The following is a 27,340-nucleotide window of genomic DNA, read 5'->3' as shown; positions in this document are numbered from 1 at the left end:
TGATATCACCGCGAACCGTACCTACTCAACGACTGACGGTTTGATTGATGTTTCCCACGGCAAAAACTATTTCTGATAATTATGTTGGAACTGTGGCTGATTAGTTATATTTATATTCTATGCATAATTTTGTCGTTAAAATTGTAATAACCGGTTGGAATATGGGGTTTATCAGTAAAATATCTTTGTTATGATACTACTTTGTTACGTGCATAATTTATCTGTCGTTTTAAGTTGTTTGATGATTTTTTTCATGTTTTATGAGCCTTTTTACCATTTTTACATATTTTTTAAATATGGTGTTGTGGGTAATGAAACTGTTCGGAATTTAATGAGGAACCATATTTAAACATTAGTGTTTAACAAATAATAAAAATAAAGGAGCTAATTAGATAAAACCGGCATCATGTCACGTTAAACCTGCCTCCTACCAGGTCTGAGTTGGAGACCAAACACCATTGTTCTTTTGGGCCCGAACCATCTCATTTGGGCTCGGACTTGACTCGTGAACCCACCGGGACTAATGATCAGAGCCGGGACTATCTGTAATTGGACTCGTGAACCCAACTTTTAAAACCGGGTTTTATCCCTGCACTAATTGTGTGCCGCCTATCAGTTTGGTCCGCGGCTTATATAGTCTCGAGCTCGTGAACCCGATTTTTTAAGTCGCAGCCCAAATACCGGTTATTTCCGGATTCTGGGCTCGGACTACGATAGTCCCGAGCTCGTGAACCGCCCCTAAATGGAACTCTATATGTGCAATATGTAGGGAAAATCTCCAAGGAATAGAAAATATTGTTTTTCTTTAAATATTAAACATAGACTTTCAATAATTTGGATGCAAACAAAACCAAGTAACTCTCTTTGTGAAAATCGTTGTTCATTTAGAATCGTTGCACTCATATTTAAATTTAGAAATTCATTTACCAGGCTGTTTCCGAATTCAGAGAGAGTATTCTAGTTTACAACTGGCCGTTAGTGCACGATGGCTATTCTAATTAGTATGTAAATGTGGACGTGACATGAAAACCACATGTTACTGGTCCGAACCACAGTCCAAAGTGAGCTAAGTGGCCACAGTCGTGTGGACGGAATAAGTAAACAATGCTATGAGGCAGGTGTTTGTTATTGATTAATAGGTGTTGCGTATTTTTTTAACCATAAGCGATTAATTTTTTTTAGATTTAGAGTTGGATAAAAGGATAGAGTTAGGAAAATAGGATAAACTTCGATTATTGTAAAACAGTTTGTGGACTATATACCACATTGCATTGTTTTATCACATTTCACACACTACTATGAAACAAATCATATATTTTCTACTGTCACTTGACTTCTATTATAAGCTTTTAAAACCACTTAAAGTAGAAACTGTATTGTTCTAACGATAAAGAGAATTTATAGAGCTGCGAGACACAAAAGGTGGGATTGAGAAAAATTTATTTGTGGGGGAAACAGAATAATAAAAGCCGACGAACATTCACAAATCCCCGGAGAGAAAGGACAGGCAGCCTTTCATAACTGTGAACATTGGGCCTGGCTGGATTTAGATGACAATGGGTTGTATTTGGATTGTGGTTCGATAAAAAATATGGTATTTTTCTGTTATAGGTCCCGACCACACCTTTTTTGGTTCATGGTTAGGTTAGGTTAGTTAGTTTATTTGTGTACATAAACAAATACAAATAAACCTAACCTAACCTAAGATACCGAAATCAATGTAAGGTTGGTATAGCAGGGAAGTAGCAAAAATCTTTTTTAAAATACATAGATAACCACAAAAGTATAGTAAGTTATTTCAAGACTGATCATAGATATCCTTCATCAGGGACACCAAAATAATAATTTAGTTCAACACCTAAACTACAGGTGGAGTTCTCATTATGGCAAAATCTGCAGCTTATTTTAACTTGGGTTTAATGTCCTACATTAATGCGCTGAGGTTGATTCAATTTCTCTTCTATTTCTAAATGAACTAGTGGGCTATTATGTTTGCCGCATGTGTTGTGTATGTTTTCCTATTATTAGGCTATTAAACTGGAGGACATGCAGCGGTTAACAAATAGGTCTTGCTATTTAGTCGTAATAGTTTTTAAACTGGAAACATAGGTGTATACAGTAAGATTGTGAATAAACAAAAATCTCTAACACAGCGTTTTACAGTTCTCCAAAAAAACTTCTTTATTAACAGTTCTCACCAGAAATACCTATACGGGTTTGTCTTCTAAATACATCGATCTACACATGGGCTCTGACCCCTAGTGTAAGGAATTCTCACATAATTATCATTGGACATGATCCAATGATAATTATCGTTATTGGTTATTGTGCTCGCCTTCAAATCTAAAGGTTGCTGGTTCGCTTCAGGTCAAAGTCTATTCATTGGTGTTATTTGTCATATAGCCATAATTCTTTGCGGTAATGTACCGAAAAGTTGACTTTTTGATTAGACTAGGGATTGTACAGTTCTCAAAAGAATGGTCAAGATTTTATTTCTAGAGATGTTGTAACTTCTCTGATGCTAAAAGAAGCCATACTACACACATTGAAGCATAAATTTACCTTACTACATGCACTGCGATGCGCTCGTGTTCTAGAATGCAATACCTGTCGTGTAGCTAGCTGCATTAACATGTTAATGTGTCTGGCCTGAGTAAATTAACATGTTAGAACTCCTCTGGTGTCTCCTTAACGTTAATTGCGAGTGTAACGTATTATGCAGGAAGTGACCGGACTATGAATATGGCGTGATTAAAACTTAAACAATTTGTGTGGAAGACACGTTTTAATTAAAGATACAAAATTCTCAGGTTAAATTAGTTTGATATTATTACCTTTAATAATTGTTAGCACCTTTAATATATTAAATTAAAGGTAATATGAATGAAAAAATATCCTGCTACAAATGAGGTTTATTATTACTACTAGTAGGTTATCAAAATGAATTCATAATTAGTAGTGTGAAAGCGATTTATTTCTATGGTATTACTATTAGATTTCCAATCTTGGTTTGTGATCCTGGGCAGCTGAGTTTTTATAACGATCACATAATAATCAGAGGTCACCGGGTCGATCCTATGAACAGTCAGCATTTTAGCATGGATAAAAATATACTCCCTTGTTTATGACTGTACTCTCTTACTTTGTTTATACTCAGCTTAAGGTTCACACAGTTCGTCGCTATCTAAACGAAGTGGTTAAGGATTAACCATGTTGAACCTACAATTAATTTGTACATAGAGACAATAAGCAACACTTTGACAATAGATTAGTTTTACGTATTCAAAAATGAAATATGATCGACAAGTGATTGATTAATTAAATGTAATGAACGAGCTATGTTACTCCCTGAGATGTGATCGTTGTTAGATGAGCTGTTAATAACCGAAATAAGTCATTCTAGCTTCAGAGCCAAGACCATTGTTCCAATGTCCAAGGATAGCTTCAACCAGTTAAGAATTATTAGAAAGTTACTTTATTGTCCGATGATCGAACCGTCATACATGAAGTTGACGCACCAGGATGAGTAGTGTCGAAGAACAGTGAAGGACGAATATTGAAAAATGTATACAATAAATTTCATTTTGCTGAGTATTTTGAACAGAATTATGTATTGCAAGCCAAATATCAAGGGGAACTGGATATAACATTAGACAAAACGCTAACGTTATCATAACACTGCTGAATATTAGGACAGCAATGTAACAAAAAATCACTCACCTTTCCAGCTAATGGTTGCTGAGCTACAGATTTTAAACCATACATAGATGAAACTTCCACAGAATTAAAACTTCAATTAACTCAAATTGGGTCTTATGTTTTTAAAACAGTTTTACTTAAATTTCTTCAAGACTTCCCATTAGATCGAATAGACTGAATAGTCTGTTCATCACAGGCAAATATTTCATTGCAGTCGGTGATTCCAAATTCGTACATTGCAAATTTCAAACACTTGATCTACAAAAAGTAAACTGTTCTGTAAAAAATACAACTTGGAAGGTTAATATTAGTTCTAAAGGTGCAGCACAGCGCTGGTAACAGCAGGTGGAGTGTTATTTATTGTTGGACTCAGCAGTTAATCAAACAGTAATGGTGCTTCCCGGCCTCTTCGCAGCCTTAATAGCAAACACTCCTTCTAATCTAATGTAAATTGTACATTTTGAAACCAATTTATAGAAATTGTCAGTTCATCGTCATTTTAAAAATGATTTTGTTAATTTAAACACAGTGATAACATCCAAAACTTTGTAACAAAAGGTTTTTATCTTTACTATAATGAAAATTAAAGGACAAATAATTGTGTGATTGTCAGTCAATAGTTGTCTGATAATAACTCTGGATAAACAATAGTTTAAATTGCATAAATTATTGAATATGGCGACCCACATTTAGCCATAATAGACTTTGAATGTGGCAAGTAGACTTCATCATCTTCTCGATAGTAAGACCTAAACTCTGTTTAAAGTGTTAAACTTATGTAAAGCTTAAAATGTGCTGATGTAGACTAAATGATGATACTAAGACCTCATAGGCCTATTCTGAAGTAATGTTTAAAACAGTTTCGGGCTAGAGCCTTACACGATGTGGAGAGAGAGCATATATAAAATCATTGCCTTTTGTTTATGAGTAGATTTTCGATAATTTGTTTACGGTATGGTTATAATAACAGGGAAAAAGGTATTGTGTGTATGTTCTTTTATGAGGTTCATTTCATTTGGTGAAATATTTTTGAAATTATAAAAGAAACAATTGTAAACAACAAACCCTTCCTCTACTGAACCGGACGGAGATTACTCTAAAATTGTCTTCAGCTTTTCACAAGGATGAAACAGTTATATGGCAGTATGTTTAATATATGATTTTTGATCTAATTCAACATTAAACAGAAACATTAACAAATCCATACTCAAAACCTAGTTATAAATGTCTATAACTGTTTACCCGCACCGCGGTGAGCTGACTACATTGGCGGGAGTTGATTTTCATGTTTGGCGGTAATCCCTAATCCCCATATTCCCACGGGAGTCATCCCCCCTCTCCAACTACAAACCTCCACCATCAACAGGGGATTGTTGATTTCCCCGCTGAACAAGTAGACAAGCGATTACTTCAAGCCCAAAATCAATAAGTTGTGTCTAAACTGTTTGAATCAGAAATAAATTTACTCCCGTACATTTTAGTTGATAATCAATTCAGCTACTAGTAAATTATCTTTATGGTCAAATATGTTCACGAATTTCAAAATAAGAAAAAGATTATCACTAAATTATTTGATTAAGTAGAGACCTAAACCGGATGAAAGTGAACCTAAAATTTACTTCAGCGAATCCACGAAGATGGTAAATCTATAAGAGAGTAGCCAAACTTTAGAATGTAAAATCAAACCGTTTGATTGAGGTTTAAAACGTTCTGCTACTAAGAAATACAGTTTTCTTACTCACACACAAATTGTCAATGTTGAAAAATTGAAAGGGGGATTTGTAGAATCTTTTACTTTAACAAGACCTAATTAAAGAAAGTAAATACAAATTCAATTCCAACAAACTTTATTAGAGGCTTATTTAAATGTTTCATTATTGGGAAAGCCCTGACTCTACCTGGTTCATAAATAAATGGATGTATAGACGGCTACTTCAATAAACTATGTTTTTATTACAATAACAATAATTTTGTTAGATGGCTTGGAAAAAAGATAAAATATTTTCTTAAATTCAAAATAAAGTTGTAGTAAATGAAAGCCCTTAATTTGTATTGAAATCGCATCAATCCATTTAGCCCACCAAATATTCATTTATAAGTTTGAAACCTCTACAAATGCTAAACAAGTTTTAGTTTTAGGGTGAATTCACCAATAAATTACGTGAGTTCTCATTAGAATCTTAGTGGAAAGAGACGGTATTGTAGTATATTCAAAGAACAACATTCAACGAATGTTTGTACCGGAAACACAATTATTTTTTACTGCATTACACTGTCGGTGGTTCAATTACTTAGTCTTTTAATGTAAAAACGAACTCCCTCCATTTTTATAGGGGCCATCTGGAATCTATCGGCTGTTAGTGTGCATCATAGTTTTGCATTACTTTAAATTTTGGAGTCCATTGCTCACGATTGCAAGTAACAGGACTGTTAAACTATTTCATCCTCTTTGATATAGGAAAAGTATGGTTCTTAGTGTTGGCAGAAGAAATCATTTATAAAATAACAGAAACCTTTAAACTCCCTGTTAATAATGTTATTCACTCATTGGAAAATGTTTGGTAATTTTTTATGATATTAATGAGTGGGTTAATACAATAATAAAATTATAAACGTAAGTTACGTAGTGACGTTAGTAACGTAATGTATAAACGTAGTGATTCTTTGAAGAAAAGAAGAATTCGTTTAATTAGTTTAGTTTTATCATAAGAAACTATTGACGCTATTAATGAGGCGAGGTCCATAGGTCTTTTAAATGCCCATAAGCTAAATATTAATGCATGGCTGTGTAGCTTTGTTACTAAACTTAGCGGTTTATTTAGTAAGAACCATTTATTGATGATCAAGACAGCTGGAATTTCAAACTATCAAAAATCCACTGACTTTATCAGGATCGAACTGACGACTTATAGGTTATAAAAATCAGCGAAAACCTTCAGTTTTTCAGCTTAAAAATATTGTAGCCGAAAACACAAATCCAATTGTAAACGTTCTGCAACAAATCTTAAAATTAAAAAAATTATTATTTGAAACGCCTAATTTTTATGAATTAAGGTCTGTCAATACTTAATTTTTCTGTATAGAAAATGTATATTAATTCAGAAAACTCAACCACTAACAATATATGAAGGCAAACAGTTATACAAGTAGGGAATCATATTAAGCTATGATATATTGCCCGGTTAACCAAATGTACAAATCCTCCCCTTTTGTGTACTATGTAATGTAAAATGAATCGCAAGATACACATGGGGGAGACCACATTAGTAGTACCAGATCTACCCGCACATTTACATGTTAATTTCGTCTGTTCGTGTGAATTAACATGTTATTGTGATTACAGTTACACTGTGCATTCAACCCCTATTGTTGTATTGCATGTGTAAATGTTTCAACTGTATTAGTAAGGGTTGGGTTTAAGTAGTTAAGCTGCGTTCAATGAGGGTACGTGTATTGTGTTTTACTTTTTTTACACACAAATCTAGATTAAACATTATTTCTCAGAAATGAATTTCTTCAAAACATAGTGGGTAATGATTTGCTAGGTAGGACTTTTGGAGTTTATGGAAACTGTTTCAACGAATTATTTGTCTATTGGGGGATTTCCATTTTTTCACGCTCAAAACATAAAACTACCCATGTTTAAAAACCTATTGTAGAGCTTAAAAACACAAATGATGCTCTATATTGAAGCGGGTTTTTTTATACTTAATAGCTACGGAGAAGACTCCAAAACACCCAAATTTTAACATCGTTGTTTTATTCTTGTGGATAATGAGTAAACCGTTGTATTTTGCTAGTTTGTGGATATATTTTAATCGAGTTTGGAAATGTTTTTATTTCCAACTTGGCCATTAAAATGTTACCAAAGATTACATATGCTACATGTAATCTTTGATGTTACTAAAACCCCTCTTTATTACCTTCCTAGCACTGAGTGCTCGACTCTAGTGTTATTTGAAAATGGAATAATTATGAAATTATTAAGGATAATCGTTATTAAAAATCCAATTAGGCAAATCGGAGTCGCTTATCCTTCAGGTTTGTGGTGGAGGTATTTTTTGTCATAAACGCCATTATTGTGGAACTATCGCCACTACTGACTGATTCATTGTAGTTACACAGCTACTAATTGGTGAGGTGGCGTAAACTATCAACTGAATTCTTTAAAAAAACCTTTTAAAACACACATTGGAGATGCAGTGTCGTCGGGGAAAGTAGCGCTTAAGTATTTACAAGCCAGATGTCTGTCGAGTGTTTAAAAGTGTGTTTTCTATCAGGACGACGCAACTGCTTTCCTCAGCAAACTTTGTCCTCAAGCATTGTAACGTGAAAATACTCAACACAGAAGTAAATCTTAAGTTTATAAAATCTACTTAAGAAATTCCTAGCAAAAAGTTGTGTTGTATATTATCAATAAACAAACATCTTATAGCAAAAAGGTTCTCCCATGCAGAAGAAGTTCTACTCACATTAGTAATTTATTCTTTTTAGTTTGCAAGATAGGTGTTAAGCTATGTGCGGTAGTTTTTTTGCACGTTTTGGAAATTAAACTCTTGGAAATTGTATTTAAATTTGTCAGGTTGTATCTGGGATGATGGGTGTTTGAGTTTTTAATTTAATCGAAAGGCAATTTTTTTCTTCATACATATTCAAATTGGCTATTCTTTTTTCTTTTTCGCATGGCTTTTTATAGCTTAAGTTGTCCAAAATACAAGACGTTTTTTGTATAGTCCTTCAGTTTAGGCTGCATTAAACTACCAGATTTATCAAATACTGAAAAGAAATAAGACAAGACGTAATTAGCTGAATTTTAACCCATAGCCTCCAAAACAAGACTCTCTAACAACTAAAGTAGCCAATATTTTCCATAATTATTTTTATTTCAAGATGATCGAAACAACTGTTTATTGTGTTTTAGAATTACCCGATCATGTCATTAATGCAAAGCCAATTTTCTTTGGTGATTGGTGAGATTCTAACTCGGTACTCTATGTAAACAATTCTATACTCCTATACCATTACACCGCAAAAACCCTCTGTATATTTATTCTCTATGAAATTGTATTACGTTGTAACTTTTAAACTTTTGTAATTTGAAGTAATTGAGATAATTTTTTTTATATAAAACTCTTAAGGCTCAAAATACACTTTTTGCGTCAAAAGTGTTACATTTCAAAACAGAATCAATGTCAGTAATATCCAGTGGCGCCACGTTTTCTTGACAACAATACAGTAATAAAGAGCACAATTTGTCTGCTTTATTAAATTCTCGACCATAACTTGAAATATTGTGTGTGTAATTCTTTGGAAAATATCCCCAAGATATTATGAACATTTTTGAGCAAGACTGGTGTAGTGTTTAGAGTGTGAGACTTCATTCTAGGAGGCACGGTTTCAAATAACGCCGATCAAAAACACTTTGCTATGTGATTTGATGGTTGGAGATCCCATTTCAGTTTATGGATCGCCCTATTAAGAAAACAGTAGAGAACCTTTATTTTAGCTTCACTAGAATCCATACGATTGAATAGACATTATATCCACAAATTAAACCAAATATTTTGGAACTTTACGAATAGGTACTAGTTATTTGTGTGTGTACGAGCGTGTGTGTGTGTGTGTAGATTTGTAATATCTGCGATCGGATTTTTATGAAATTTGGTATTTAGTTAATCCATTGTATCTCCAGAATTTTTTAATTTTTGTTAAATTTTGGCTTTCAATGGTGATTTCCCCCATAAAACCCGTAACAATTACAACGACTAAGCTCTAACAATTATAGGTACCTAAAAGTCTTATGTTTAATCATCTAATAACCCTGAAAATTGCACCACCCTAACGCTGTAAAGATTACGGTTTATACGTTATTGCGATTGTCTCCGTAAAACTCCAGAATTTCTCCCTCCGTTCTCCCGGGGTAGCGTATTTCTACCCCGGATATTTACCCCCATGAAAAAACGCCTACGTCATTTTGACGTCACGAGGGGCGGGGCCTTTACACGGTCGAGAAACAGCCCGCGACTGGAAATCTACCCCCGGACATCTACCCCCGGACATCTACCCCCAGGCACCCCCGGAAATCTACCCACGTGGTCAGCTACGCGACGTATCGGCCAAGATGCATTGTTGTAATTGATTTTATTAATTGGTTTATGTAAATCAACGGCTCTTCGGTTATTCATTAGCTTCTAATATCCAGTATAAAGCATGCAATATGTCGTTGTCATGTTTAACATTATCTATCTTCCTAATTCTATAAGCTGTAACAGTCCTTTTTCACCCGACCTACTTCGTCGATATTTACGATTGAGGTGTCATTTTAAAGCTTAAGACCCATTGTAGCACATTCTCATATTCAGAGAATGTATAACGCTTAATAAGTCCTAACTTAATTGGAAAGTTATGCCTTAAAACAAAACTTGTCAACTTATGTCCATAAATAAGTGTTTAAAATATTCATTCTTAATAATAACATATAGGAAGTGAATATGCAGGTTTCCTGTCAATGAAATGTTAAAATGAAGCTGGGGGTAGATCTCCGGGGGTAGATGTCTGGGGGTAGATGTCCGGGGGTAGATATCCGGGGGTAAATTTCCAGTCGCGGGCTGTTTCTCGACCGTGTATAGGCCCCGCCCCTCGTGACGTCAAAATGACGAAGGCGTTTTTTTTATTATCAAACTACTAGTATGTTTAATTTTATTGTCAAGATAATGGAAGAAATTATGTGTAAGTTTGGTGTATACCGTTATGATGTTTATTATTTCCTCTGTTCCAGGCTCCCTGGTCCGCAGTCTTCGCATCACAGAGCACCCCTCTGACCGAGTGGTCCCCAGGAACGACCCCGTCACTCTGGAATGTCACGCAGAGGGGGATCCTCCCCCTTCGATCACGTGGTACAAGGATGGTCGTCCCCTGGGGTCGGAGGCTCGCCACCGCACCGTGTTGCCCGCTGGAGGTCTACTCTTCTTGAGGGTGCTCCACGGCAAGCGGGAGTCTGACGGCGGAGTGTACTGGTGCGAGGCTAGCAACCCCTCGGGCACAGTGAGGAGCAGAAACGCCACCTTGAGTGTAGCGGGTGAGAGCATTGATTATGTACTATAATAAATGTAAGTCATGATGTGGTAATCTTTGAACAGCTGTTCAATCGGCAAAGATTGAGTACTGATGATGGTAGCCGGGTCCACCCTAGAGTTTATTGCATGAACTACTTTTAGTCATCACTTTTCTTGTGTACTGAGCTTTAAATATTTCCTTGAACTTTAAAAGCTAGAATTTGTTACTCTGGGTTTTGTTTTTAGAAGATTTATTTTAAAACTAGTAGCTTTACCCGTGCTTTGCTGCGGTGTAAAACTTATGTTTTTAAAATGGTCTGTAAATGTTTGTACCAAATTAAATTGAAAAACTTAAATATAGTGCGATTAATTAAATAAAAATATCAGACCTACGATTACTATGTAGGGTTTTTTTTTATTTTTGCCGTCGTTGTCAATGAATAACGTAAACATTTGAGTGGCAGTAGCATAAAGAATCTGTCTCCCAACAGCTTTGATACGTTACGCATGAAACTAAACTTAAAATGTCTCCAATATCGTACAATACTAATGTTTTAACTTTCGTTGTCTTATTAACAAATACTTTGGTTAGGAGTTAATAGCAAAAGGCATTCTCTAAGGAATAAATACCGGAAAATAAGTTTAATGTCGATAGCTTTCGCTAGATTTTCTAGTTTTCCTGGAAGGCAGTGTATATTTCCTTCCAGAAGCATCACTGTTAGAACCACAGATAATAATTTGAGATTAACTTGTTTTTTGGCATTCTTAGATTATACGACATTAAAATTACTAACAATTCAATAATCATACGCAAGGAAGAAACTAATTTAATTTTCCATATAGATTACAACACTCAATAGAATGAAAAAAAACTCCATAGAAATACTAGTGTTTAGAAATTTCCTCTGTGCGACATCATAAAATAATAAAATCCCCACGTCTTGTCCGGGGATCTCAAGAGGAGCTTTCCCTTCGATTGTATTTTCAGGTTGAGCAGGTTCTGGAAATCCCCACGTTCCCGTAAGTGCCGAGACGGCGTGCCTCTTATCAAAATTTATACTCCTGTAACCCCCCCCCCCCTCAGTACAGACTTTATAGATGGCAGTAAAGTATTCGAATCCCATCCAGGTCCGTAGTAAAACCCAGCTTAGTGAGCAGAAATACAACGTAAAACGGGGCAATTTTGAGATACAGACAGAACGCAACTTCAATTTGTATGAGAGTCTGAGACGAAAATCATTTAAGAAATTTCTGTTCAAAATGAGAGTTTTCAAATGGCTTTATTTCGTTTTTCAATTTTGTGTAGACTTTAGTATGCGTTGATGGTGAAAACATAGATAAACATGTCCCTGCTCATTATTTATATGTTTAACCAGACAATAACGTAAAGGGGTTTTCCGCCACACTACACTGTTTTAAAGAACTTCCCACGCAAGGATTTAGTCCAGAAAACAGCTGTTTGCCACCAGCTTAATCAAATGGGGTTTCATTACGTAATACTGTACTGTAATGAGTGTTAACCGCACACCCTTTAGCTGATTATATATGAGTGGTTATAAAAAAATACATAACCTCTCTTAGAGGTTACGATTATTGATTGTTAGTCTTTTAGTCGGTGGTAATATAGGACTTGTACGGATTCTTTTTGTGTTAAGTTAGCTTGATGGCGTAAAATATCCTACGTCACTCGTCAAAAATTTGCTTACCAGACTCGTATGGTAATCCCGCACTCAACTCCGTCTCCCACGGGAACGACCACACTCGTCCGGTAAACACCTATTTTAGGACTAGTAACGTATTATACTATTTGCTATACCTGCTGATCAGCTGGTGTTTTATTTTCTAATGTTTGTTTATGTTTGTAATTTACAGTTTAGTTTTCTGTTTACACCTTTAATAAAATGAGTTACTTAAATTATTAGAATCTATTCTTTTATTTAAACACAACACTATTACACTAAGTAATACTTATAAGTTTCTTCATATTTGTATTGAACCCCGGTAAACTACTTAATATTGAACAACATTAATAATTTGTCCTATTTTGGTTTTCCATATTTACTTTTTATGAGACTTCTGCTTTACGTGCATTCAAAATCCTTAGATCTTGTTCATCTTTTAGCAATCCCATAGAAGCCAATCATTATAATCAAAAATCATTCAAGCATTATAATTAAGTATTATATTCAAAGCAAATATAACAATTAAATATTTTTGTATTTCGTACAAAAACCTTCTTCCACGTCCTTTTAAAATTACCGAATCCAAATACTATTAATTACTGTCGTGACAGAAAATATCTAAGTACTTAATTCTCAGTGATTGATGAAAATGAGACAAAGAAACGTTGAAAAATGGAACTGAACACAATTGATTGAATCACATTGTCATCGAATGTCCATTGTTGGATTTATCTCCGTTGAAACAGACACAGAGCCTTTCAGTTTCAACACGACTCTTAATTGATTTGCTTCTAAATGTGGATTAGTAAAAACAGTTCTTTCTTGTAGATTTATTATTGTTATAGATCAGCTGAAGGAATCTTTTCATGCCTTTATTTCCGGTTTATGTAAAAGGTGTTTGGTTAGTATATGTTTTTTTTTTTTTTTTTTAATTAATTTGTTGCAAACTGTTGGTTGTTGTAACCAAAGATTAGAGAAAAATTAAAATCCACGCTAAAATAAGAAATGGAAATTAAGATGGATACTGCGCACTTAACTATTACTAAAATTAAACCTACTGAATCCTTCATACTTTACAATGGGACAAAAAGTCTACTCGCACTGTTCAATGTCAATAGCGGGTTTAATAGGATCTAGGATGTACTACAGACAATTTTAAACTTAAATTCTCAAAATTAATTCTAACTATTAACTAGTAAATAAAACTACACACGATGTTAATGTTGATGAGGCTCTTAAGAAGGATGAGTTAGAATAACACAATACTTAAATGCTCTGCGAAAATAAAGTGTTTCTAGTCTATGTAATTTTAAGAGAGAATATCTTGTAAATACTTGATAAAACTCATTATTTGAGCCAAAACAGCCCTAATTCATTGCTAGGAACCCCACTTTCCTTTCATTGTACGCTGGTATGCTATTGAAAAGCTTCCAAGGATATTATAAACTTTGTTCTCGTACAGTTTACGATAAACTGGCAGATTCTTGTGGTCGCTCAGTATCAAACGACCAATGAATCTGTTCGTGCTATGAGGGTCGTTTAGCAGAATTCCTATAATTCCACTTCAACAATAGTTACGATGGGCTGCATATAAATATTATAATTATCATCCATATTATGTTATTATTATGAAATAGAATAATTATATACGTACATTGCATCTATCTAGTCTTTTTAACGTGAAAACAGGGCATATTAATATTTGTGTATTTTCTAGATGTGTATGAGTTTTTTTTGTAATTGTGTAAAAAGTGTTAACACAAATATACGTCCTATCTATTACGTACTGTGGCAGACTTTGGCGCATTCTGACGGAGCTTAGCATTGACAATGACACTTTTTAATCTAAAATGGGCTTTAACATGGGAATGACATATCTATTAATGGTAGGTAGTAGTCTTTGGAGAATTTAACGTTTAACCTAATTTAAATAGATTACTCATAAGTTGTAGGCTATACATTTTTCTCTTATTTTATCATAGAGAGTAAGAAAGGAATAGATAATAAAATAATTAGTACCTTTTCATTTCCTGACACGTGTATGAATATTGTTAATCAAAAGGAATTGATTACCCAATATTATGATGCTTAGTAAACGATTTAAGGTGTTGTGTTGCCTACTAAAACATTTATGTTGCTAAATAAATGGTGAAGTTTATTCAATTCAAAACGCAAAAACCTTTTACAATTTTGAATCGGAAGATGTCAAAAGTTGAATTCTGGCTAAAATGTTTACGACGGAGTTAAGAGTACCCACTACCTTACCACCTATACAGGGTGAATAAAAAGTCAAGACCCCCCCCCCAACTAATATTTTTTCCAAGTAGATATACAGAGATATCCTTTTGGTGGTCGTGAAATCTTAGCAGGAAGTTTCATTTTATGATTTTGAAATTTTTGAGTGTCCCCCCAAAAAGGGGGATTTTGGGGGCAACTTAAACATTTTAATTGTAATTCCCCTTCAAGTGACACCTCATTTTGAAGGGTTTACAAAATCTTAAAGAATGGTGAAAACTAGAGGTCGCTATCTTTTTTCTATCCAAAATGGTAGCCCGTCAAATGTTGTGGAAAATCAATAGTAAAATTGGTTCGTAATGGTAATATTGGCTACCATTTTGGATAGAGAAAAAATAGCGACCTCTAGTTTTCACCATTCTTTAAGTTTTTGTAAACCCTTCAAAATGAGGTGTCACTTGCAGGGGGTTTACATTAAAAATATGTGAGTTGCCCCCCAAATCCCCCCTTTTGGGGGGACACTCAAAAATTTCAAAATCATAAAATGAAACTTCCTGCTGAGATTGTCCGACCACCAAAAGGATATCTCTGTATATTTACTTGGAAAAATATTAGATGGGGGGGGTCTTGACTTTTTATTCACCCTGTATATCTGGATACAAGTTAAAGTACATATTATGTTCAGTGGCACTCCCATATTGCTAAGGGTATAATCCGACCTAAGCGTATGATGATGTGAGATTAGGTTTAACCAGGTTAGCTTTAGATTAGGTACCTGTAATTCTTGTATTGCAACTACTCTCAACTACTGAAATTTCATCAAATATTATTATTTGTAAAATGACAGGAAACTAATATAATTGCCAATCGTAAACATACATAGAGTGGATATTTCAACTCCAAACGTTCCTCACCGGTTGTAGAAGATTCCTTTGATCATTTAGGCCCTTGAGGTACACCTACGTTGTCCTGGACCTCCAATAAGAGCTTGTTACTGAAAGGGGGCTGTGTACATGTGTAGCCTGGAGGAACACCCCCCCTCCATCTGATTATTTGGAAGAACCCCCTTTACACAACTAATTTACTATATTACAAATATAAAGATGAAACTATACCAGTCTCCAACATTTAATTACTTCTATTAGCGACAGGAGTTGTGTATTAATATTAGGTGTATTAAAACCTAAATTTTTATTTTATTTGAAAAACTCCTTTTACAAGTGATTTATTATTTCCACCCGTTGCTGATGGAAGTTTGCGTAGCCAATACCCGGATTTATTTTAAAGGATTCCATTTGATGTATTTTCTTACAAGTCCTTGTGGAGCTTCTATAATCCTTTTATGGCCCTTTATAACACGTTTTTTTTCCATTTGATTAGAGTATGGTTAGTTTTGGTAACCTACTGAATCTGATATAACCCAACCAGACTCAACCCAACAAAATACTTAATCAAATTTTTGTCTAGTACGATTCCGTTGAATAGGAGGATTACAATTAAGCTGAACAAAATATATTCAAAAGAGGTGATAAATTGATTCCTCAAACCCTGTTTAATGTCTTGTAAAGAACATTTATCACCTTTTCAACAGATAAGCCTCCCAATGGATGACAACAATTGGATCTGTTACCATCCATTCCATTACTCACCGTCTACATTATCAATATTCAATCAATCACAACGCTTTGAGAATATTTTAATTTATTAAACAGATTTTACGATTTTGTATTTGACTCTTGAGAGTTGAATAAAATGGGGTGGTAATTAAGAAATATCTCATTAATGAGATAGGGGAGGACCGGGGAGCGTTGTTTAAAGATCGTTATTTACAGATGATTAATTGAGGGTAGGACTTATCAGTTAGGGATGAACGTTGCATTGTATTATCAAATTTAGGATTTATAAATTAAACTGTTGTATTTGTTTCCACATTTTTTATCTTGGGGTATAAAGTCAATGGTTTTACCTTATTTCTAGATTAAACTAACTTTAATAGTTCAAATAAAATATAGATAATTGAAACTAATGATTTTTTTCTTTCAGGGGTTGTCGAGAATCATTATGTGAACAATTATATATGAGTTCAACCGATCGAATGTTTTCTCTCCTCAATAATTGAAAATTGAATTGCGGTGTAAACAGAAATCATGTTTAGGCATACACTTTTTATTATTTTTACAGTTAAATCTATTGGACCTATTGGAAAAGGGTGAAATATAGTAGACATATTTTAAATCCAAAACCAAACCATCTAAAATTAAAATGTTACAACAATTGGGGCCCCATAAAACAGTAATACATTTTTCAGAGAAAAGAATATACTGTATGATCAATTATACAGTAAAACAAATAAAAGAATTAAATTGCACTGGTTAAATGAATGTAAGCTATTCTAAGTATAAGACATTTTAGCGAATTTCCCTTTAGGGGCGAAGCAATTGTGGTGGCACGAAACCAGGCCCGAGTCCGGAGTCCGATTTACGTTTTTCATTTTGATGCCCCAGAGGCCAAGAACATTATTCATTCATATTAGTATGTATGTTCGTGAACACGATAACTAGAGTAATTTTGGCTCGATTATAATGCAATTTAGCATTAATGTGTAGAGCTAATTGAGTTCGTGAACCAACAAGATCGGGTAACAGAAATGGGGTGATATGGGGGTTTGAAATTACTGTATTAAAAAATTGGGGTTTCAAATTTTTACCCTTAAAACAAGGAAATCTTCATGTTATTATTGAGAAAAATATAACAGTTTTGTTTTCTTTTTTTGATACATTTTAATACAATTTGACAAATTTATTTATTTCGTTTTATGCTGTTAACATTTCCTCGAAAACACTTTTCCCCTTTCCCTTAGCATCAAACCTAAGTACTCGTTACTAAAGTTATTAAAATGAGGAATAATATTACTTGTGTGTGGAAATATTTTTGTAAAAATCGAATAAGACAAATTGCAATTCACCTAGTCTGCAGGTTTGTTGCGGTGGGAGTATTATTTTTGTTACCAATTCTAAAGTAAAATTTGTTATTCAACTAAAATAAACTTCCTTTGGGAGAGAGAAGAAGTAGAAAAGACGATTATAAAAGCTACGTTGTAAAAGTGCGAGATGACGTTTTCTACGTTTAACCGCATTAACTCATTCATATTCACCCTTGACGTATGAATGTGTCATTGTTTTACATAGAGATTCAATAGTGAGATTTCATGAATATTCTAGACGTCCCTCTTTTTTCTGGAGGTTACGACAATCGATCTTCTAACTCAAGAACAAATTTTCATTTTAAAAATCGATTTCCTAATGTTTTATTTATATATTTCTTTGATATGATAAGGTGTTTGTTTAAAAGAAGTTGGCGAATATTGACTTCGTGCCTAACACAAACTTACTGAGTAAATTTGCAGCCTAGAAAAATTATAATTAAATGATTGTCTTGATTAAATAAATTAAGTTAAACTATGTAAGATTAGCTATAATGATTTTGGATGATACAAGTCCATCCAAATTGCATCCTGATTTAAAATCCAAAAAGTATATGTTGAAATAATTTAATGAGCGGTAACGTTTGAGAATGATTTTACATTAAATAAAATCCAAAATGTATAATAAATCGAATACAAAATAAATTGATATACACGAAACCTGAGGTTGACGCTTTGCTGATGTGTCTGTGATTTCTGACAATAAGACCGAACATTTGCTGGACACTAAAGCAATTTTACTGTTGTTTTTATGGGTATAGCGAAATAAAAAGTAAAGTTTACTCCAAAGGCCTCTGATCCGGTTTATGTTGCGTCATAAAATCAGTGTATGTTTGCGTTGGATCAACATTTTACTAAATTCATATCGTAGCCTTTGCTTGTATTGTTACAGAAATACACCATTGACATAATGCCTTATAGAAAATAACCTTATACAAAAATTATAAAACGTAGGGGAATGCCAATTTGCTAGAGAAACACACAAAAAAAGAAAACACATAAAATATAAACATTCAGGGCATGCACAATCAACTTAAAACATGCAATTTATAAGAGAACAGTCGTATACACAAATTGGACTCTATTAGAACTCTGGAAAACTTTTCTCGTTTAAAAGACAGGGATGATGAGAAGTAAAGTTGAGAGCCCAAGGGCATGATCAAAGCCTGCTTGTTGGAGGTGCACACGGCAGTTCAAAGGCCTTATTAACTTGAGTCTAACTCACCTTCACATCGCTGACGAGCTCATGTAAACATAATATCTGGCTTGTGCAAACATAGAGTTATAAATTGTTACAGAAACATAACAAATCCTTGATGGCACAGAGAATAAAATGTGTACTGTAAGTTAACAGTATACGGATCCTCAGTCTACTAATGCTGTGAAATGTTTACTATTTTGTTGAATAATTTCATTTATTTGCCGTATTATCTGTACAATAAAGGTCCCTGTAAGATCTGTTTTCGATTCGTCATACTCAACCGATAATTAAGATCGAGGTGTTATTTTAAAGTTTACGATTTTGCAGTTTACGATTTTTTTTTTAGCTATTATAAACAGAAAAGTAAACGCGAATACTAAACATCCTTCTTGGTTAATCCATGGTAAAAGAGCATTATTCGTTTTGCCTGTGTTTTGAGCCCTATTGAAATGTAACTTTGCGCACCTCCCATTGTCTTTCTTTATTTTTACAAACATAAATATCATTCACCTGAAAGTTATTGCTGGGTTGTAACATTTACTGCCGTGTTATAGACCTTTATTTTTGGGTTACGAAAATTATTGTTGCTTATGAACCCCATTGCGTGTACATGTTATGAACTTTATTATTGGCGTGTTGTGGACATTTATAGAGGGTTTGAACTTTCGTACTTAAAAGTTTATTTGCTAGGGAATTCTTTTCGACGGTACATTTCTTTGCGATTCGTGTTTGTAGCTCTTTGTGAATGTTTCCTGCAATTGAATGATTAATATAATGATTTTTTTTGTAAATTTCACGCAGGGATGAAAATTAAACACTTTTCTTGTAAGTATGGGCATTCATCTTCACAAACATCGGGAATAACGAGGCATTGTAATCCTTGTTTATTACATACTCCCTTAACCATCCTTTCGGACTATACGAAATAATTTTAGGGCGTCATTGTGCATTGTAATGCTCGAGAGCTTTAACATCTTCGTGCGTTTCTTTAATACAATTGGATAAATATATTGAAGGCGTATATTCAACTAAATATAATTTATAGTTATGCATTATCTTGAATGAAGTCCAAGGTGGTGTTTTGTTTCCGAGAACTGTTGTGAACAGAGGCAAAGCAGGTGCTGATGAACATAAACCCTCTGCGAGTTCAGGCGTGTTATGGAACTTTCCTTTGATCATCTGAGCCCCAGCGTTTCCTTAAATCTTGTATAGGCTCCAAGCTTGGCAGTGAGTTGATCGTCCTTCACAGATGGATAGTTGATCTTAGGTGATGCGCTTATATTGAACGTTTGATGTAAATTGTACATTAATTGTTCTATTAATAACACTTGTAGGATTACAAGTTTGGAGGATCTGTATCAGCTATTAGTTACTAAGATTGCTAGCTAAATACAGCAATTTACTTTTAACTACTATTTCTCCTCTGGTGTTACTTACTGTGCAGCAAAAGAGTACACATCGCAAAATTTACCTGAAAACAAAAGACAATTTAAGTAGAATCAGTACACCCAAGCGTAACCAACATACAACACAAATCTAAACCGGATTCAGATAATTGACTTTTAAGAGTTTAGGAGTTCCCTCCTTACTGTAAAATCTGGACCCTGTTTTTTGATATGTTTCGTGTTGGTGTTTCTTTCTCACTGAAGTCAATTAAATGTTTCCCCTTAATTTAAGGTAGATTATTTCGACATCTGATTTAGGCCTACACTTTGACTATTGTTTAATACGGAAAACAGTTGTTACAATTAGGCGTGAATAATATTTAGCAAATCAGGTTAAAAATGAAATTGTTATACAGGGTGACACAAAGGAACCGGACGTTTTTTAAATAGCTGTTCCATTGTTGTTGCACATGGTAGGAAGGTTGAAGTTATGTCATTACCTTCAGTGAGGCTTGCCATTTTTGTTGAAATGGCTCAGTGGACACTAGACCATCGCGTTTTCGCATACAATAGTTTAGTCCGAAATGGTAAATCTGTCGTCAAATCAAGCGGGAATTTAGTCGACATTTTAATATTGAACGCCATGGAACGGTTCCAAGCCAAAATACGCTATAAAGATGGGTTTCAGGGTTCCAAACTACTTGGGAATATAACAAGAAAGCAACCACCAGGCCTTGTTAGAACTTCGAGAACACCCGAAAACATCGCCAGAGTGAGAGCAGTATTGAAAGAATGTTTCCTAACAAGGTGATTTCTCGCTTTGGTGACATGCCGTGGCCGCCAAGATCATCTGGCTTGTCCACTAGTGATTATATCCTTTGGGGGTTTCTTAAGGAGCGTGTTCATGCTCACAAACCACGCACTCTAGAGGATTTGAAGTTTGCAATCACAGAAGATATCAATGGCATTGAACCTCCTGACCCGAGTTTCAGAAGATTTTCAGACCAGAATGAACATTTGTAGATAAGTACATGGCCGCCGTATGCATGACGTCATTTTCAAAAAATGACTGTTTTGTAACAAATGGCAAATGTTTACCTCACTATGTACAGTATTAAAACCAGTTTATTCCTTTTAACTACTGTGTACTTCTTATTTAAAAAACGTCCGGTTCCTTTGTGTCACCCTGTATATAACAAGAAACAAATAGTCAATAAAACGTCCCCTACAGTTCAGTACCTGGCCTTAATGGGCTTTAGTTGAACAATAAAGATAATAATTGATAGATGTTTAAATTACATTGTTGCTAATTTTTTGAAGTTATGACAGTAACTAGGTAATTTAACCCTCTCGTTGATTCAGAGCACCCTTAGGACAATACGTCACGAAAAAGACGATAATTCTATTAAGAGTGTGTTTAATCTATTATTCTACTTTACAAACTGAAGTCACCTGAACTGTTTAGTAAAAGCTACATATCAGTAGGAGCCCTAACCACACACAAAATACATTTTTAATCTGACAGATGAATGTTTGCCTAAAGCCTAAGCCCCAAACAAGCGCCAATGTTAGTTGTTTGCTCAGTCAACATAACCGATGTTATCCACCCCAACATAGGCCTAGGTTGGCCAGTGGCTGTTTTCATCGTGTGTAACGCAAATGGACAGTTGTGTTTGTTCCATCACCAAACACAAACTTTGGGAGAAGGCTACAAACATACAAAAAGCTGAAATTATGATTAAAGTAAAATATTCAGTCACTTGACACCCTATTGATGAAATATACTTAGAACCTCTTAGCTCGACATTTTGTGGTCTTAGGAGATATCGAACTATTAAATCTATCTATAGGTATATTGGATTGGACATTTCCACACAGAGAGTATTTAAACCACCAGATATGGCAAACAAATTAAATAAATAGTATAAAACTTTACAAAAATAAACAAACATTTCAGCTAACATCTTTACCGTACATTCTTTGGCTCCTTGTTTCTTAATATATTTTAATAAAAAATAAAAAATGGCAAATTGATACTGTTTAAAATAGTGTGTAGGCCCTAATATTCAATTGCTTTTCACAAAAATGAAAATTAAGAGGATTGCTAAAATATTGTGTTTTTGCGTGCATGAAAACAATTAATAAGAAAACTCGTTTTTTACCTTAATCGGCGGCTGCCAACATGTCACGTCATCAGGGGGAACGTACTATCAAGGTTTTACTATAATAGGATTGTACATCCACAGTGAGAAGGAAACTAAAAAAAAATAATACTTCCCAATAAAACCCAAACTGGAAATTACTCCGAAACAATAGCTGAAAATAAAACATTTTTTAGCAGACCATTGCAAACAACAAAGGTAATATTCATGAATATTTTCTACTATTGATCATTAAACCCAAGGACCTAAGCAGATTAATAAAGCAAATCTGAATGTTTGTTAAACTAATGAGTAAATAGCTAACCATCTTTGGAAATCACCCCCATTTTTACTTCAGGTGCAGTTTTACCCTCCTACATTGTTTACCGATAAGGTAAACTTCTCTTTTATTAATCACCTGTAAAGAATGAGGCTCAAACAAAGCTCCTGTCTACCCTCCCCCCTCATACCTCCTCCCTCCCCCTTATCTGTTGTAATGAGATATTTCTTAATTGCCTTCCCTGCCTCCTGCATCTTGTAACTTTTCTTTTGTTCAGACACAATTAAATGTTAAGTTTTATCTTAGATTAAAGACCACAAACCGCACTTTCATTCGGGAAAATTTGGAACTCCCTTTTGTATTGTGGTTACTGGTGAATATACAACTTGAATTAGGGTAAATGTCAGAACAATTGTTGTTTATGGAATACATTTATGAAAAAGAAAATAGGTTCAATAAGGGTGTTATAAAATCTTGGTGGCTAGTGTCCCCGAATTCTATATTATGGGAACTGCATTGATCAACAGCATATCAAAAAATATTAGTTGAGTAAAATTTATCCAAAAATAAGAGAGAAACATTTATTTGTCTTCAGCTCAATCAAGCATTTAACTAGTTGTGAAAAACATACCCAATGAACTTTCGAAGTTACAATTGAATGAAAAAGACTACGCTTACAAACTAATGGTATTATTGGTATTCAAAGTTAATAATTTAAATACAGACCCTCCATTATGCTTTATCCTATCATTATAAAAGTCTAATGTCGAAAAGGCCTACACGGTAAAGTATTAACATTGACTAAGTCAAAGATATTAAGTTATTTTTCTTCTTTAATTTTGTAGGTACTTTTATAAGCAATTTGTTGATATTTGCTCAAGCATCTTATTATATTAAAAAATTTGTGTTTATTTTCCAAGTTCGTTTAGCTCTTCTACCAAACCGATTTTCGTGATTGAGGTATCAAATTGAAGGTATGAACGCACAGATTTCACATCAAGGATCAGCATATATATTATTTATGTATTAGACTCAAATAATCAGTAAATTATAGGCTTTAATTTGAGCTATTGATTGTCTGAACCAGTTAAGTTCAAGATACTGTATTCCTCAATAAAAAATCATAAATTTTGATTATTTCTCGAATATGATATTTATTTAAACGGTGCGGAGCAGTATGGGTCATCTAGTTTAATTTTTAAAAGTTCTTTGAATCTGTTCAGATTCTAAAACTCATGCTGTATTTTGTCACACTTTAAATTGGATTTAAATTAAACGGAGACACATTAGAATGCATACAGAAGCAAAATAAAAGCACAATTGTTGAGCTATAAGTTAGTTAATAAAATTTGTATTTGTTTACATTCTTTTTGGAAAAAATAAAAAAGTAAAATATGATCAAATTCAAATTGACCTATACAGTTTGAGTTTGGATACCTCAGTTTAATCCATGAGATGTGAGAAATGTACTCTAATTAATTATAAGCCACAATTGGTCACAGAAATTGTGTTTATTCTGTACCTGTGGTCCACCTAGAGTCATAGTACTATAAGGATCATTTCATGTTGCAGTACTGAAGGATGAGTTCCGACAGGAGCCCCAGGACACTAGGGTGGCTGCAGGAGAGACGGCGCTCCTAGAGTGTGGTCCACCTAGAGTCATAGTACTATAAGGATCATTTCATGTTGCAGTACTGAAGGATGAGTTCCGACAGGAGCCCCAGGACACTAGGGTGGCTGCAGGAGAGACGGCGCTCCTAGAGTGTGGTCCACCTAGAGTCATAGTACTATAAGGATCATTTCATGTTGCAGTACTGAAGGATGAGTCCGACAGGAGCCCCAGGACACTAGGGTGGCTGCAGGAGAGACGGCGCTGCTAGAGTGTGGTCCACCTAGAGTCATAGTACTATAAGGATCATTTCATGTTGCAGTACTGAAGGATGAGTTCCGACAGGAGCCCCAGGACACTAGGGTGGCTGCAAGAGAGATGGCGCTGCTAGAGTGTGGTCCACCTAGAGTCATAGTAATATAAGGAACATGTCATGTTGCAGTACTGAAGGTTGAGTTCCGACAGGAGCCCCAGGACACTAGGGTGGCTGCAGGAGAGACGGCGCTGCTAGAGTGTGGTCCACCTAGAGTCATAGTAATATAAGGAACATGTCATGTTGCAGTACTGAAGGTTGAGTTCCGACAGGAGCCCCAGGACACTAGGGTGGCTGCAGGAGAGACGGCGCTGCTAGAGTGTGGTTCACCTAGAGTCATAGTAATATAAGGAACATGTCATGTTGCAGTACTGAAGGTTGAGTTCCGACAGGAGCCCCAGGACACTAGGGTGGCTGCAGGAGAGACGGCGGTGCTAGAGTGTGGTCCACCTAGAGTCATAGTAATATAAGGAACATGTCATGTTGCAGTACTGAAGGTTGAGTTCCGACAGGAGCCCCAGGACACTAGGGTGGCTGCAGGAGAGACGGCGGTGCTAGAGTGTGGTCCACCTAGAGTCATAGTAATATAAGGAACATGTCATGTTGCAGTACTGAAGGTTGAGTTCCGACAGGAGCCCCAGGACACTAGGGTGGCTGCAGGAGAGACGGCGGTGCTAGAGTGTGGTCCACCTAGAGTCATAGTAATATAAGGAACATGTCATGTTGCAGTACTGAAGGTTGAGTTCCGACAGGAGCCCCAGGACACTAGGGTGGCTGCAGGAGAGACGGCGGTGCTAGAGTGTGGTCCACCTAGAGTCATAGTAATATAAGGAACATGTCATGTTGCAGTACTGAAGGTTGAGTTCCGACAGGAGCCCCAGGACACTAGGGTGGCTGCAGGAGAGACGGCGCTGCTAGAGTGTGGTCCACCTAGAGTCATAGTACTATAAGGATCATTTAATGTTGCAGTACTGAAGGATGAGTTCCGACAGGAGCCCCAGGACACTAGGGTGGCTGCAGGAGAGACGGCGGTGCTAGAGTGTGGTCCACCTAGAGTCATAGTACTATAAGGATCATTTCATGTTTCAGTACTGAAGGATGAGTTCCGACAGGAGCCCCAGGACACTAGGGTGGCTGCAGGAGAGATGGCGCTGCTAGAGTGTGGTCCACCTAGAGTCATAGTACTATAAGGATCATTTCATGTTGCAGTACTGAAGGATGAGTTCCGACAAGAGCCCCAGGACACCAGGGTGGCTGCGGGAGAGACGGCACTGTTAGAGTGTGGTCCACCTAGAGTCATAGTACTATAAGGATCATTTCATGTTGCAGTTCTGAAGGATGAGTTCCGACAAGAGCCCCAGGACACCAGGGTGGCTGCAGGAGAGACGGCACTGTTAGAGTGTGGTCCACCTAGAGTCATAGTACTATAAGGATCATTTCATGTTGCAGTACTGAAGGATGAGTTCCGACAAGAGCCCCAGGACACCAGGGTGGCTGCGGGAGAGACGGCACTGTTAGAGTGTGGTCCACCTAGAGTCATAGTACTATAAGGATCATTTCATGTTGCAGTACTGAAGGATGAGTTCCGACAAGAGCCCCAGGACACCAGGGTGGCTGCGGGAGAGACGGCACTGTTAGAGTGTGGTCCACCCAGAGGTCATCCGGAGCCATCCCTACACTGGCGTAAGGACGGACAAGTTGTCGACCTGCAAGCTTCTACCAGGTACATGGGTGGACAAAATAATCTTAAAAACCTATACACTTTAATATTGATTTTAGTGTAATAATTTTGGTACTTACGTATTATACGGAGGCCACTTATTTTACAGCGCGCTGCGGCGGTTAGGTTAGGTTGGGTTATCATAAGTTTTTATGACTCATCTCGTATAGTTCGATTCATAACGAAACTAGGAAAGTTCTACAAACATATTTGTGATAACCCAACTTAACCCAACCGCCGCAGCGTGCTGTAAAATAAGTGGCCTCCGTATAATACGTAAGTACCATAATTTTAACTGAATTGGAGACCTTACAAAGGTAGTTATTTTAAGACAAATATGTTTGGAGATGAGTGTAGGAGAAGTGGCGTGATCTTATGGTCTTGTTACTGACTAAGGCCAACATGTTTCTTAGACAGGACTGGTAATTAATATATTTCAGCCTATACAGCCAATGGCAATTGAGGTATCTATAGGTTATAGGCACTTATCTATAGGTTTATAGTGGAAAACCCTGTAACCTCAGGAACATTTTGAATACCTGAAGTGCTAAGACCCTTTGGATACACAGCAAAGGGGGTCCTTGCCTAAGGTTTCCCCAACCGAGCGAAAAAATAACGTAAAAATTTTGGAGGGATTGGAATTGTAAAACTGTTTTATACTTAAAACAGGTATTATGCAAAACATTATTTTATGTGTTCCTGCGTTTGTTGTTAGTGCATTGTCTAGCTGTTGCTGGTGAGTGAAAAGCAAAAAAAGTCATGCCAAGTCCAATATTTTGGTTATGTATTCTATCAATGAAAAATGTCAATAAAACACTTTGTGTTCACTCTTTGAACCTAATGAGCCACTGACTCGACTCACCATTTACTTGATGATCGCTTAGTGGCTCAGTTTGTTGAATGACAAAAACTGCAAAACAAAGACAGCGGAATTTTGGTTCTCCCTACGGTGCTGCCACTTTTTATCAGTCTTGCTCATTTTTGTACTGTGTCAACTCACCCCTCCATCCTTTTCTTGGTACGTACTACGAACAGGC

The 27,340-nt window shown here is 35.5% G+C and overlaps 1 protein-coding gene across 1 annotated transcript in view; it reads left to right on the top strand.

Moving 5' to 3' along the window:
• Positions 1–27,340, top strand: part of LOC129003624 (protein sax-3-like) — a 100,259-nt gene that overhangs the window by 57,854 nt on the left and 15,065 nt on the right. Inside the window, exons 3-4 of the mRNA XM_054431922.1 lie at positions 10,478–10,777; positions 26,153–26,306. Coding sequence (XP_054287897.1) covers positions 10,478–10,777; positions 26,153–26,306 — 454 coding nt within the window. The remainder of the gene's footprint in view (positions 1–10,477; positions 10,778–26,152; positions 26,307–27,340) is intronic.

The sequence above is a fragment of the Macrosteles quadrilineatus genome, unplaced genomic scaffold (assembly GCF_028750875.1).
Source record: "Macrosteles quadrilineatus isolate MER2022 unplaced genomic scaffold, UCM_ALF_1.0 Scaffold_9__3_contigs__length_116548681, whole genome shotgun sequence".
Taxonomy (NCBI): domain Eukaryota; kingdom Metazoa; phylum Arthropoda; class Insecta; order Hemiptera; family Cicadellidae; genus Macrosteles; species Macrosteles quadrilineatus.
The sequence above is the reverse complement of the archived record's forward strand: the minus strand, read 5'-3'. Positions and strand labels throughout refer to the sequence as shown.